The sequence below is a fragment of the Equus asinus genome, chromosome 2 (assembly GCF_041296235.1).
Source record: "Equus asinus isolate D_3611 breed Donkey chromosome 2, EquAss-T2T_v2, whole genome shotgun sequence".
In the NCBI taxonomy this organism is placed as follows: domain Eukaryota; kingdom Metazoa; phylum Chordata; class Mammalia; order Perissodactyla; family Equidae; genus Equus; species Equus asinus.
In genome coordinates this window covers 145,329,208-145,343,494 of record NC_091791.1, presented here as the reverse complement: position 1 = coordinate 145,343,494, position 14,287 = coordinate 145,329,208, and the positions used below count along the sequence as shown (strand labels likewise).

General features: G+C 38.4%; 1 protein-coding gene across 4 annotated transcripts in view; it reads right to left on the bottom strand.

The window, feature by feature from the left end:
- The window catches only part of MYO5A (myosin VA), a 187,291-nt gene that overhangs the window by 12,221 nt on the left and 160,783 nt on the right, over window positions 1-14,287 (bottom strand). For 2 of the 4 annotated variants that reach the window (XM_014850530.3, XM_044764877.2), the window contains 5 exons: window positions 12,314-12,388; window positions 10,979-11,072; window positions 5,746-5,892; window positions 3,541-3,695; window positions 1,367-1,456 (listed from right to left, as the gene is read on the bottom strand). In XM_014850530.3, the coding sequence (XP_014706016.3) occupies window positions 1,367-1,456; window positions 3,541-3,695; window positions 5,746-5,892; window positions 10,979-11,072; window positions 12,314-12,388 (561 nt within the window). The remainder of the gene's footprint in view (window positions 1-1,366; window positions 1,457-3,540; window positions 3,696-5,745; window positions 5,893-10,978; window positions 11,073-12,313; window positions 12,389-14,287) is intronic. The other 2 variants (XM_014850533.3, XM_070501456.1) reach the window with 1 other exon arrangement.

The window sequence follows — 14,287 nt, the reverse complement described above, 5'->3', positions numbered from 1 at the left end:
GCAACCTAGCATTTAAGCCTTTCCAACAGCAATGTCAATGCAACAAGATGGGGGAACTTAATTTGAAAAAATTGAGTGTTTTCATTTACGAAACAAGATGTTTACTGCCAAACACTAAATTATCTAAAGTACTAATCTCTTAAGTTCAGTTCATTAGTTCTAAGTCCTACTTATAAATATTGTACCCATAGCGCATACATTATCTTAAAATAGACCAGTTTCTATAGAGACCAGTGAATAAATTAAAAATTTCTCTTTTCTGTTTTATGGTATCCATACATGATTTTCAGTCTGAGCTTAGAAAGGAATCTTTTGGTGGTATTTGTTAAAATGGAAAGTCATCTGTATAGGCAGGTCCTTTGTCAGACACTGCCTGACAAAGGCAATTTTCTACGTGGTGGATCCCGCCCATGGTCAAGCACCTGCCTCCCTACAACCCACTTAACAACATGATCTATAAGTAGGGACCCTCTGGGGGATGCTGGTCTGTCAATCCCATCTCCTCTGGGACCACATCTTTCTCATATTTGTATCTCCCATCATTTGCCAGGGCAGTGCCCTACCTCTAGCCTCTGTGCGCTCAGGAAGTGCTACTGCTCAGCTTCTCTGCCTGTTCACCCAGCAGAGGATGGGGAGGCAAGGACAGCAGTGGGTAGGGGCACAGGCCCTTGGAGGTGGGCAGACCCAGAATCCCAGCTCTGTTCCTTATGGCTGAGAGAACTTGGGCAAATGGATGAACATGACTGAGCTTCAGTTTCCTCATCTATAAAACTGGGTTATAATTCCTGCCTCACAGAGATGTTGTAAGAATTAAATAACATAGTGTATAGTAAGTGCTGTCTGATACATACTAGGCAGCCCTTAGTAAGCGGTAATTATTAATACATTACATAAATTTGAAATATGAAGTCTATCAAACTGATGAACAAGTCACTACAAAACAAAAGCAAAACAGATTTTTGGACAAATTGAAAGAGATACGTCTTAATCACCTTTCATGTATTACAGCAAGCCAAAATTGATTAATTTCTTTAAATAGTTCAATATTCCTATATCAGTCCTTGAAAAGCCGACTTCCACACATATTGACAAAAAGTTTCATTACTGGTAACTACTCATTGACCAATGCTCATTTTATTTCTGCTGTGCTTTCTCAAAATACGGACTCTCAGAGGGAAGAACTATGTCACTTCTCAATTCACTGTTTAGTAAATAACAAACATCAAACCAAGCTGTGAACTTCCAGGCCACCCCTGAACTCAGGTTTCCAAGTAACAAATGGTTAACCATTTTGTGCTTGAAAATTTGTCCCTAAAAAGGCCAGAGCAAGTATAGCAAGCTGGTTTTATAGTCAAGGTTTTCTCACCTCTTCTCCACTGTACTGCTTCAAGCAGTGCAAAAATCGGCATGTGTTAGAGAGCCAGAAGGAGACAGTTTCAAAATCATCACCTCTTTTCTGAAAGAAAGAATAAGTCTAAATTTGCTTTTTCCTTAGGGAAATAACAACCTGAAAAAAACTCAACAGATACCAGACGTCCCATTTCTTTCAGTTACCATTATAAATAATGATAAAAATAAATCACATTGCAATTGTAAAGTCTTACATCATCACTAGAGAATCCCAACTACTTGGGTTTATTGGTTGGTTGTTACTTTGCGTGGCATCCATTTTCTTGCCATTAGAAAATGATGCCCAGTCATTCAGTTGAGGTAAGCACAGCAGTCCCTTTAAACAGTAAAAAATTCGCCTAGCCACAGGTTACCCAGACTTACTTCCCTCGGGGTTACTGAAGGGAATCAGAAAAGACTAAAGACATAAAAGGGAATCACAAAGATTGTGAGGCACTGAGAGCCAGAGTAGGTTAAAAATCTTGTCACTGATACAGTTTGTGAGCAGTGGATCAGAAATGGCATGGAGCAAGTCCTGTGCAGAGCAGTAGAGACAAGGGAAGCTGCTTGGCTCTTCATCAGCACTGGGCCACATGTCAAATAACCAGCTGCTAAATCAAAACGGGGATGCAAGATGAATACATTTCAATTCAAAACAGGGATGTAAGACAAATGCATGTCAATTTTAAATGATATCAAAAAGGTGTTATGTTCCAGGTACCCACTTCTTTTAATCTTTATACAATTTGCTACAATAATTAGTCAAATTAGATAAACATCTTCTTGCAATTAAGATGAGAGGGAGAAAACTTTGTGATTTGGCTTTGTTGTCTTTGTGGGACCTGACGTAAGAGGTAGTAAAACTTGCAGTCTATCTAAGTGCAATATAGTATCAATACACCCAAAATCAAATGAGTTACATTCATCAACTTTTAAATGTTAAATCTTCAGAAACTCCATGCTTTAGTAAGCACTGCAGAATGTAATTACACAGAATATCTATCTGCACAACATGGACTGAGAACCAGCATTTGTCAGAAATTCACTACCAGGGGTTGGGGGGAGGGTGTGTTTAATGGGTACAGAGTTTCAGTTGGGGACGATGAAAAAGTTCTGGAGATGGATGGTAGTGATGGTTGCACAACAATGTGAATGTACTTAATGCCACAGAACTGTGCACTAAAAAATGGTTAAATGGTAAATTTTATGTTAGTATATTTTACCACAGTTACAAAACATAGTTCACGAAAGACATTTTAGACTTGAGAGAGTCCACTGGGCACGTTAACTATTCACTTATCTCCATCCTAAAAGTTCTCAACTACACTTGAACCTAATGTAATGTCACATGTCAATTATACTTCAACAAATCAAATCAAACCAAATGAGAGAATATTTTGATTCAAAAAAAAGAGTTCTCATTAAGTTAGATAATCAGAAAGCAAAGTACCTGGAGCACATTCTCTTAGCTCCTCACAGAAACAGCTGAGTTAAAACTAAGAATAAGGTTCATTGTTCTTCTCGAGAGTCAAGAGGAGGATTATGCAACGTGACTCAGTAATTACCGTGTTATGTAGGGCTTTCTGCTCTATTATATAATTTTGCTGTCTCTTGCAAATCTTCCCTCTCTGATTAGTATCTGTTGCTTCTTATACGGAACCAGGCATTTCAGGTAACAAGGAAAATTATGGGGAGTTGGAGAATAACGGGAAGAAAAGTTGGAAGAAAAATTTTAATCTTTTATCAGACATCTTTTTATATGAATGAGCCATGTATTATTGAACTTATGTAATACCTATTTTAACTACAGCATCATATTCCCTATATATATGGACTGCACGACATATTTTCAATTTAGTTCTAAGACCTCAAAGCAGACTATTTCTGTCTATGAAGAAACTAAATTTACTCCACAATTAAATGCAATTATGTCAAATTAATTTTGATTACTGTTCATCCCGAGCCCTGTTTTGAAAGATGGTATATAGACATGTGGCAAGAAAGACTGTTTCTTACAACGGAAGGTGTCGGTTAAGACTGGGAAGTGTTCATAACTGGCAACTAAGCTAAAGTCTAAGGAAGGAAAAGTACCTCTGTGCAGATTCTCTCATCAATAATATTCATTAGGAGAATTTGTTGACATGAACTGACCTTTAATACTTTTTTGATGCTGTTAATTGTTGATGTTAGCAATGACCTTACTTTCTGATCATCATTCAGGTAGTCAGCATGTCGCACACACATAAAGAGGATATATGCTGGTAACCCTGGAATTAAATTGACTGCTACACCACGCGGCTTCAGTTCTGAAAAGAGAAAAGAGGAAAAATAATCTTATAGCACTCTGAAAGTCTTCATGAGGAATGCTTTGTGAGATATAAAAGCACAGCTCTCATGTAAGAGTTCAATCATTCAGAGTAAATAAGTCATATAAAAAAGCATATTTTAATAGCTCATTAAATGGAGAAATTCCTGAGGGTGGGGACATGTGAATCCTGGTTGTCTATACAATGACAACTCCTCAATTTATATCTCCTGCTCTGACTTTTCCCTTGGATTCCAGTCTCACGTCAACTGCCTTTTGCTATCTCTGCTCAGGCATGTCAAACTGAGCCCATTCCAAACCAAACTCAATTCCCTGTGGAACCTGCTCTTCCAGGAGCTGTGCCCATCTCAGTAAGTGGCAGTTCCAGTCTTCTAGTTTCTCAGGTTATAAACGTTGTCATCTTCCTTTCTTTTTCTCACAGCACACATCTTTTCCATCAATAAATCCTGTTGGTTCTACATACAACACATAGCCAGAATCCAACTACTTTTCTACTAGCCACCCTAGTCTAGGCCACCATCATCTTCTCCTGAATAGCGAGGGCTTCCAAACTGGTCTCCTGGATTCATGCCTTGCTCCCAGGAGGACATCTGTCACACCACAGCCAGAGTAGTTCTATAAAACAATGTAGGTCAGATCACATCACTTCTGTTCAGAAAAGCTTCCAAGTAGCTTCTTATCGCTTTCATTCACAATACCCGAAATCTCACCATGGTCTGTGTAATCTGCCCATTGCCCCTCCCCAGCTCAGTGTGTTCCAGTTAATTGGGTCTCCTTGCTGTCAGTTGAACATGCCAGGTATGCTCCCACCCCAGGGCCTATATATTTACTGTTTTCTGCCTGAAATGTTCCTTCTTCAGATCAGCACGACTTGCTTCCTTCCTTTGGTCTCTGTCTGAAGATCACCTTATCAAAGAAGCCTTTCCTATCAACTTTGTATAAACTAGTACTCCTGCTTTGACTCTTTCTCCTTCTTTCTCATTTCATATTTATTTTATCCCCCCTCATGTAAGCTCTATGAGAATAGGGACTTGACTTTGTTCATTACTCAGTACCTAGGAAATGCTTAGCACATGGTAGGAGCTCACTAAATATTTACCGAATCGATGAATCTTTGCTACCTCTATGCTTAATAACCAGTGTCTCCTTCACAGTTTTGCTAACTGACAATCATGTTGAAACTTAAGCGCCTCTGCACCTATATACAGTACTAAGTTCAATGCCATGAACCATGGGAACATTAAATTAGGTATAACTGCCAATCACATTGCTGTCGCCCTGGCACCTGGCAGGAGGAATGCTATGCAGAGGCTGAAAGGAGAGGATTCTAGCTTTTTCAGTTCACAACTTAAGGTCTGTGTGCACTCCCTAATCATTTCCCACCTCCCTAAAAGGTCTTTCTGCAGAGCTAGTGGGCTCACACCCAGTCTTAGGGGCCTTATGCTGCTCTGAAATGCTGCTTTGACTCCCATTTCCTTTGTCTGCTCCTCTCCTTCCATTGCTGGAATCTTTTCCTTAATTCTTTTGTTTCTTCCCTATAACTGAACTATTGTTCTTGATATATTTAGTGATGCACTTTTCTAGGGAATTAAGGAAAAAGAGAAATTCAGGAACTTAAATGGCCTAGAGCTATGGTGTTCAACATGGCTACACTTCAGAATCCCTTGAAAGATTGAAAAAAACACCTCTAGACATATCCAGGGTCTTCCCTTTAGAGATTCTGATGTAATTAGTCTGTAGAGGGGCCCATACGTCAATACTTCTCAAAAGCTTCCCACGTTATTCTAACGTGTAGCCCAAGCTGAGAAGGCCTGGTGTCAAGGGACCCCCTAGGGGTGGGTCCTAGGCAAGTGTCCCTGCAGTTTGACTGATAATGTGTGACGTGATCAGGATGCTACCAAAGCATGTAATGCACAGTCGGTAATGATGATGAGAGAAGTTGGTGTTGACTATTTCAAAACTTAGTGCTAGTCTCCCACTACTCACATATGTACCAGAAAGACCTTTAATCCTATGCAGAAAATACTTGCCCAGAATCAGGTTCTTAACAAGTTTCTGCTCATCCTCCTTCTTGTATTCCAGCATTCCTTGGAAATCCTTTTCTTTCCTGGGAATGTTGACTGGACGGATGGGTTCATCAATGATCTGTCCTGGGGAGATGTTCTCCATCTGGCCCACTTCACAAGAAACAAAAAAAGGAAACATGTTTTCCAGATAGAAAAGATGAGAGGGTTCCATGTTCCTCTAATTTTAAATGAACTCTACAACAACAGAAACTTGCTGTATTTGCCACTTAATTGTCCTTTCTTAAATTTTTTTTGCTAAAATTGGGTGGAAAGATGGCAAAATTATATGGTGCTTGGCTACTGTCAACATAAAAGAACTTTACTTGATACAAAAGCATTTTTTTGTAATAAGGTTTACTTTGTATTAAGACTAAACGTCCCCAAAGTAAGTGATTTAACCTCTTAGTTAACTAATTAGAACCAATCATAAACGGTTAAAGATATTTAGGCCTTAATTCTCAGAAGGAAAAAACAATATTCTCCAAAGAGGCAGCAAGAGTACAAAAGATTATCCCTCACCTTTAGTTCTATGAATCTAGTCATTAAAGAAAAAGAACAATTTCTTTTACATGTATCCTTGCAATCAGTTTAAACCACATCAAGATAGCTGGTAGAAGAGGATTTCTTCACACCAGTCAATGTGAAATGTTTATTTTTCACAAAGGCTTCAAATAAGGCAAAGACCTAACTTTCCCCTGCCAGCCCTCAGCCCCAAAGAAATCAAGGGCAGATAAAACAGCCTTTATTTAATATGATTTCCTAAATATTACTGTCTTTTGTTTCTTTGTTTTTAGTAAAGTGCCCAAAGTCCTACCATGAAGATGCAAGCGTAGAAGCACAACCACTGGTTAACAACCCTTTCAGATGTCAAAAACGGTTACGACTGTCAATGGAAGCTGCTAGAGAAAAGTTATGCTAAGGGTGAAAAAAAGTTTCTAATTTCATCTCAAAATTGAAAATTGAATGGGAAATGCAAGGGAAGGGAAGGGAACACACGATTATGATGGTATTTGTGGAGATATATGCTAGTAAGCAGGTTTTTAATTCTTTTATCTACAGGAAGAGGGGCAGGTAAGAAATCTATGTAGGCATGGATTAAGTTTGCCTTCAGAGATTGTACTCAAACAAACAAAATGCAGATCAGATGCATTAGAAAGTTTACTGTTGCCGACTCCACAAGGTATCAGTAGTGCTTCTCCTGTCACTCTGGGCAATTTCCTGTGTTAGTTCTGGGAAGCCAGTTCCACAGGACAAGGTTATCACAGAGAACACCTATACCTGCCAGTGCCCTTGCTTATGTGGCAGAGAGCCTGGTGACAGCCCGTCCACCTCCCGCTGCAGCATCACACCCCGGGACTATCAGCGCTGAAACTCACCACCGTCCACCAACACTATGATACCTAACGAGTGATCACATTGTGAATGGACAGATCAGGGTTGAGGCTGCTAGTGTTTCATCTGCACGATGCAGACACAAAAGGTACGCCTCTATACAAGAGACAGGAGATTCAGACTCTTGAGTCTTACGTAAATTATTTCTGGAGTCAGTTTAAATACAACACCATGAGGACCTCGGAATCAGCACACAGTGGCCGTCCCAGCTCACGTACATGCTGCGTATAAAATACAAAATAAGAAAATCCCTGCCATCTATGTTACTAGTCGCTTTAAGCCACAGAAACAATCCTAAGAGGGTAAACTGGGAGGAAATAGATTCAACACATAAGTTTATCAATAAATGTACATATTTGGACTCCATATAATCCAAAGAGAATGTTTTAAACCTACGGATCTCATCATATCTAAGGTGCCATTGATGGAGAGATAGACCATTATTTCATATAATAGTGAAGGATGATCACTGCCAATTAAGCTACAACCCATCAGCGCTGTAAGACACATCCTAATTTCAGAGATGCTAAAATGTGAAAAAGTGTGCACCTGAGAATTTATGAAATATGGTGAATATTTTTAATAAGAGTTTTATGTTTTAAAAGAAAGCTTCACTTTCCTTTTGCAAAATCTCTAACCAAGATATTTTTGGTTCTGAACAAAAATGTCAGACAAAATGTGCCATACTTTCATTAAAATCTTTCTTTCTGCTTTTGAATTCTCCCCAGAGATTTGAGTCTACAAAAACTCACAGATAAAATATAGCTGTCAGCTCAATATAATTTTGATTTATTCAGCAGATCATTTACTAACTAAAATAAAATGTCAAGCCTTGTGTAAGCCCGGATACCACCCCAGTTTTCAAAGACTCAAGACACTCTGGGGGTCATTCAGTCCAAGGGTCCATCTAATAATACAGACATCCTTCTAGAAAGATCTGAAGCAAGCTCTATTTCCATTTTCTAGATTCTTTGTACTTGAGGGAAAAATATTTCTGAAACTTTTGTCCTGGAAAGGGAAAGGAAGTTTTTTAAAAAATTTATTTTTCATCAATTTAGTACCAGGAAGTTCTTGATCTCAGGCTTAATCAAGACAGTCAAATAAATTCCTGTAAGTAGAGAGATTCTGTTGGAAAACATGAGACAAAGGAGTGAAGTCCTCAGAAGGCTTGGGTTCTAGTCCTAGTTTGGTCACAAACTGGCTGAGACCTTTGAAGCCACTTATGGTTTCTGAGCTTCAGCTTTTTTCTCCAATGAAATAATTAACTGATTTCTAGAATTCTTTTAGGTCTAAATTCCCTGAGAATGAAAATTGAGATGGAACACCCACTCCTAGATTAAAATATAGCACAAAGCAGATCAAATTTTGAAACACTCTCCATTTAACTACATAATTTCTGCTAAAAATTATATATGTGGCAGTTAAAAAGAAAAGTCTTCATTGGCTTTTAAATGAGTCTCCTTAATTAAGTGCAGCCCATAGGAGGAGGCAAGTCTTGCTATTTTAAGATAGAAGAATTTAAGCATAATAAAGAAAAATATAAAAAAAACTTTTAGATATTATAAGGTACTTTGTTTCACAAGGTTGCCAGTATTTTCTGTATAATGCGGGGATAAAGGGACAGGAAGAGAACAATGTTGGAGGAGCTTGTCCCCTTTATTCTCTAATTTTGGGAAGGGGTGGGGACACTGTACTCAGCAAGTACCCAAGTCACATAAATCGATTTCATTTTATTCTTTAGACATAACTTTTCTTAAGAATATTAAAATGCCTTTTTTGTTTAATCTATGAATTGCCTTCTCAAATGCTACTTAAAAGTTTAAGAACATAGCTGGCAGGATAGTTTAACGGATGAACTTGATTTATGATTGATAATGGCTTAAAATTGCTAATATCTTGAAAGATTCTAATTTACTTTTTCAATTAAAAGTATACATATCAAAGAATGCTGAGTAAAAGCTTAAAATAGTAAGAGGCTTTTCTATTTATCAAAATTTACTAACGTATGGCAAAGGAACCATTATGGGTTTAAAAAATAATCTCACAAGTTAATACCCTTAAAATCAGTTTCTTTCAAGCCAATACTTTACTGTCTAATTATCACCTCATGATATAATTAGTGCAGAGTTAAGTGCAGAAAGGTTCTCTGAATAAAGATTTTTTAAGTTCTGCCAACAGACATTATAGCCCATGTGTGTGTGATTTGGAGGCTCAAAATTTTAATGTAATATATGAATCACATAATGCTAAAGGATTATATATAAATATGACTGCAAAGTAATCTGTCTGATTTCTAAACAAATATTTTAGCATTTGCACATCCAAGGGAATATTACTGTCTTCAAAGCAAGCATCCATGTTGCTATTCTCAATTATTTCTGAAACTTATTTATTCATTCAACAAACATTTATGGGATGATTATGATAGGTCAGACACTACGCTAGGTGCTGTGAAAACAAAGGGAAATAACAGGTGGTCCCCATGCTTGGGAAGCTCACAGTCCATTGAGGAAGCCAGTAATTCAAACAGAAAAACTGCTGAAAATATGACAGGGAAAACTACAGAAGATGTGAGGCAAATTGCAGTACATAGAGGGCAGAGCCATCAGATCTGTCTGAGTGATCGGGAAAGGCTGCTCTTGAGGATGTGACATATGACTCTTCTCAAAGGATGAGCAGGAGCTGAGCAAGAGAAGCAGGAGGACCAAAGAGAAGGAACAGTGATGACGGGCCTGGCATGTTGGAGGACTGAAAACCACATCAGAGTTAATCATGGTAGATTCTTTTGAACATTCCCAGTGATGGGGAATCTTCACCCTCTGAGCCAAGTAAAAATTATGCAGAGTGACACTGAGAGAATAGATGGGTAATCAGACTGCACAGTATCATTTTTGGTCAAAATGACAATAGCTTGCATAGGTCTGAAGGCAATTCCACAAAGGGTCTCTAATCTCTTGAACGACGAGAGCATTGTTGGAATAAGCCTAGATTCTGGCTTTAGCCCTGGTCACTGCTATATCCCTGGCACCTAAATAAATACTTACTGAAGGAACAAAGACACTAATCCACAAGGCAAGATTCATTTGTACACAACAACTGATATCTGGTTATTTCTCAAGGTGTTTTCCCATCATCACCATATAAAACTCACGAGATGTTTTAAAAAATCTTATTTCTTTATACTCATAATTCATTTTTTCTTATTTACCTCTTTTTTTCTCCATTACATGGTACGTTCTTTGAGGACACAGACTTTATCTTACTCATCTTAATAATAAAAACAACAACAATAATAATAACTAAGTTGTGTATTGCATCTACTATGTGTCAGGAACTATACTAAATACATTGCACATATTAACTCACTTAATCCTTACAAACCATGTCAGGTAAACAACATTATCATTTCCACTTAACAGGTACAAAAACTGAGGCATGGAGAGGTTCAGTAACTTGCCCAGTATCAGATGACCAGTAGTAGAAGACTCAAGATTTGAACCCAAGAAACTTGGCTCCAGAATCTATGCTCTTAACCTCTATGCTATACCGCCTAGCACAGTGCCTGACATATAGAAGACAGTCATTAGATGTTTGCTGAATGAATTCTCTCCCTTTGTAAATTATTACTACCATGAAAAGAACATTTTCCCCAACCTTGCAGTGGAAATTTCCACTCCACAGAGACCAGGTTTCTAAAAGTCATTTTTGTTATCATCCCTAATATTTGCATGCAAACCTATTAGGCCACTAGTATAGCAATACAAAATCAAGATTCAGCAATTGGTGTAAAAACATGTTTAAATACCTTCTAGTTCACCAATTTTTTTGGCAAATACTTTCAGTTGTTTTTTCAGTTTCCGGACAGTCTTATCTTGTTTTTCAAGTTGTTCCATCAAATCCTAAAGATCAAAATGAGAAATATAACAGAAAGATCAAAATAGGCCTTCTAAAATGCACAGAAGGACAGCAGACACAAAATCACAAAAACAGCAGTTAGTTTTACATAAAAGCTCGTTGGTGGAGCCACCATCTGGCTAAAACTGGCAGGCGTGGGAAACGCAGCTACAATAAAAGCCAAATGTTAAATATATACAATGCGGTAAAATCCATTACAGCGTGATGGACAGCAGGCTTAATTGGGGAGCCTTTGCCAGTAAGCTCCATGTGGGTAAAACAATTAAATGCTCATAAAATGCATGCTATTCCAGTGGAAGGTTTTCTTTTAAAAGGGAATGGGCAAAATAAATTTTTATGAACACACAAAAAGCTCTGAGGGAAGTTTCAAGGCTGGTTGAACTTGGGTAGGAGTTTCTGACCGACACCCACGTGTGTGAAGCGCTGTCTCTACGACACCCACCCTTTGGAGAAGCTAAAATTAGTTCTGTAACCTAAGCAGTTAAGAAGTTTGGGGAATTAAAAGATAACTTGAAAAAATAACCACAGAGAACAGGATAAACAGCGGTCTACTGACCTAGGACCAGGTGGCAGGCGGTAAAACACACCCATAAAATCTCGCAAGTGATATAATTTTGCTTATAGAGAAAAAAAGAAGGTAATTCCAAATGCTTTCTGCAAAAAGAGAAAAAAGAAGCACATCCAAGGGGAGGGGGTAAAAAGGTTTGTGATGACTGGCTCTCTATTTAGTCAAGAGTTCTCTCAATGACAGGCATAGTTAAAAGATCGATAATTACGAAGACACTGGACGATAACATCCTTGAAACTTAGAATGGAAACGAATCAGTGATATCTGTGGTTGTTATTCAGGTTATGGGGAAGAAGTGTTTACAAATACAAATATTCACTCATTCTCCAGCTTAGACAGGGCTGACTGAGATACTGGAGCTGTGATTCCAAGGGAACAGTTGCTGACATCTCAATGTGTTCAGTTCTGCTTCTTGGATTTCACTTTATCTTTCAAATCACATTTTGCTTCCATCACACTGTAAGCCTAGCGTTAATAACAAACCAAACGTGACAACAGACGCAGGACACTGAGAGAGGTGACACCACGGGCTAAACACAGCTGTGGGGAGAAACAGGTTTCACCAAAGAGACTTCCTGGGGAGGGGCGGGCAGGAGTGTGCTCTTCAGTTACAGAGGGCCAGAAGTAGCGACAGAAAAGCACTCTGAGTTTACATACAATCATCCGTTTGTACAGTGAAATCCGATATGACTGATACTTCTTAGGGTCATCTGCATATAATTCCTCAAAATACTGAAAAAATAGGCACAATGGACATTTGCTTTTTTTTCTGTGTCTTTGAGAGGAATGCTACCTCTCAGCAAAATCAATTTAAAAATATTTTAAAACACAATGAAACTGTCTCTGCTCAAAATGCTCTGATCTGTCATCTGCCATTGCCCTCTGATCTTCCTAGTATAGATGATTCTAACTATCTATATACATATATTTTCACATGCTCAGAGGAAACAGGCTATGGCGACGGTGCCATCATTTAGCAGGTGAACAGAGCGCTGGTCCGTATTCCACAGATAAGGCTGCTGTTTACTCCTTAGACCTGCTCACAAGCTGTTGCACTTTTTTGCTGCCAGCAGCAGCAAGAGGGAGGCAGGCAAATAAAATGAAAGCGTGAACAACAGCAGTGTTGGCAATCTTGTTTGAAGGTAGAAGGGCTGGTGAGAAGCCGTGTGCCTTCCTTCCCTGAAAGGCAGCATGGGGGAGGCCTGGGAAGTACGTTCATTAGCTGAGGGAGAAAACCGTCTTTGTCCTTGGGTTGGGGGTAGGTGTTGGGGGGGTTAGGCAGGTAGAGTTTCCAAGAACACCAAGCCTAGGTCCACTGCTGCTTTAATATCCTGCTTAAGTGTTTCCTAAAGAAATGCACATTGAGATTAAGAAACTATAATGATTTTGAACAAGCGCATCATTCCCTGTGCTTAAGTTTGAATCCATTCTCCTGAATTAGTAGTCAGTGAAGCAGGAGAAGCAGCTGACCTACGAAGGGCTTTCCTAAAACTCAGACAAACTCATTAACTAGACTCTACCTTTGGGGGCTTAGTCTATCTTTGATTAGCTATGAAAAACTGCCAAGAAAATTAATACTGCAATCAAGGTTGCAAGGGAAATCTTAATCAACTTAGTGAAAAAACTCTGGGAATCTGCCACCCAAAAGCATCTTGATTTCATGGTTTCACCTTGTATTTTAAGACAATCATTGATAAGCACAGAATTTATATGCTGACCAATTGTTATTATATTATTCAGGATATTTATCAATTTGCCAGCATTAAAGCATGGTTAGTTTAATTTAAGCAACAATATACTTGAGAGCAATAAAACATTTCAAAAATATTCCATGAATCAGAAAATTTTCCCCCACAAATTAGTGATATTTCAGTCACTTTGGAAACACTTGCTCTCACCCTCTTCCACTCCCATAACGGAGCCTCACTCAGCAAGCCATCCTCAGAGGGACAGACAGACTGTGAAAAGAATGCTTTTAGGTTTGCCTCTAATTAATATAAAACATGGTTGAACAGATGACACTAGAAAACTATTTGTAATGTAAATGATCACTAATGGAGTAATGAAGGGATAATTCAGCTCGTTAAATCTTCAATGAAAATTCAAACTATTTTATTATAGGTCATTAAAACCCTGAATTGAAACAAAAAAGGGCAAATCACCACCAATCCTAAACAGGTTTTCTCAAAACCAGGCTGACACTACAATATAGATTTTACATAGAAATGTGGAATTATAACTTTTCAATCACTTAATTTAATAAATATATTTATCAAACTTAAGTAGATTAAAAAAATCTGTAAGGGTCTGCCCTGGTTGCCTAGTGGTTAAGTCTGGCACACTCTGCTTCAGTGGCCTGGGTTTGGTTCCCGGGCAGAGACCTACACCACTCGTCTGTCAGTGGCTATGCTGTGGTGGTGGCTCACATACAAAAAAGGAGGAAGGCTGGCAACAGATGTCAGGTCAGGGCGAGTATTCCTCAGCAAAAAATCCCAAAAAACAAGCCCCACCCCAAAAAATCTGTAAGTCTGTAATAAAAGTTATTTTGTGACTGAGGAAGAAATATTTTCTGCAAAAAAAAAAAAAAGAAAAAAGAGGAAAAAAGTAAAAGAAAAAGAAAAAACTTGGACT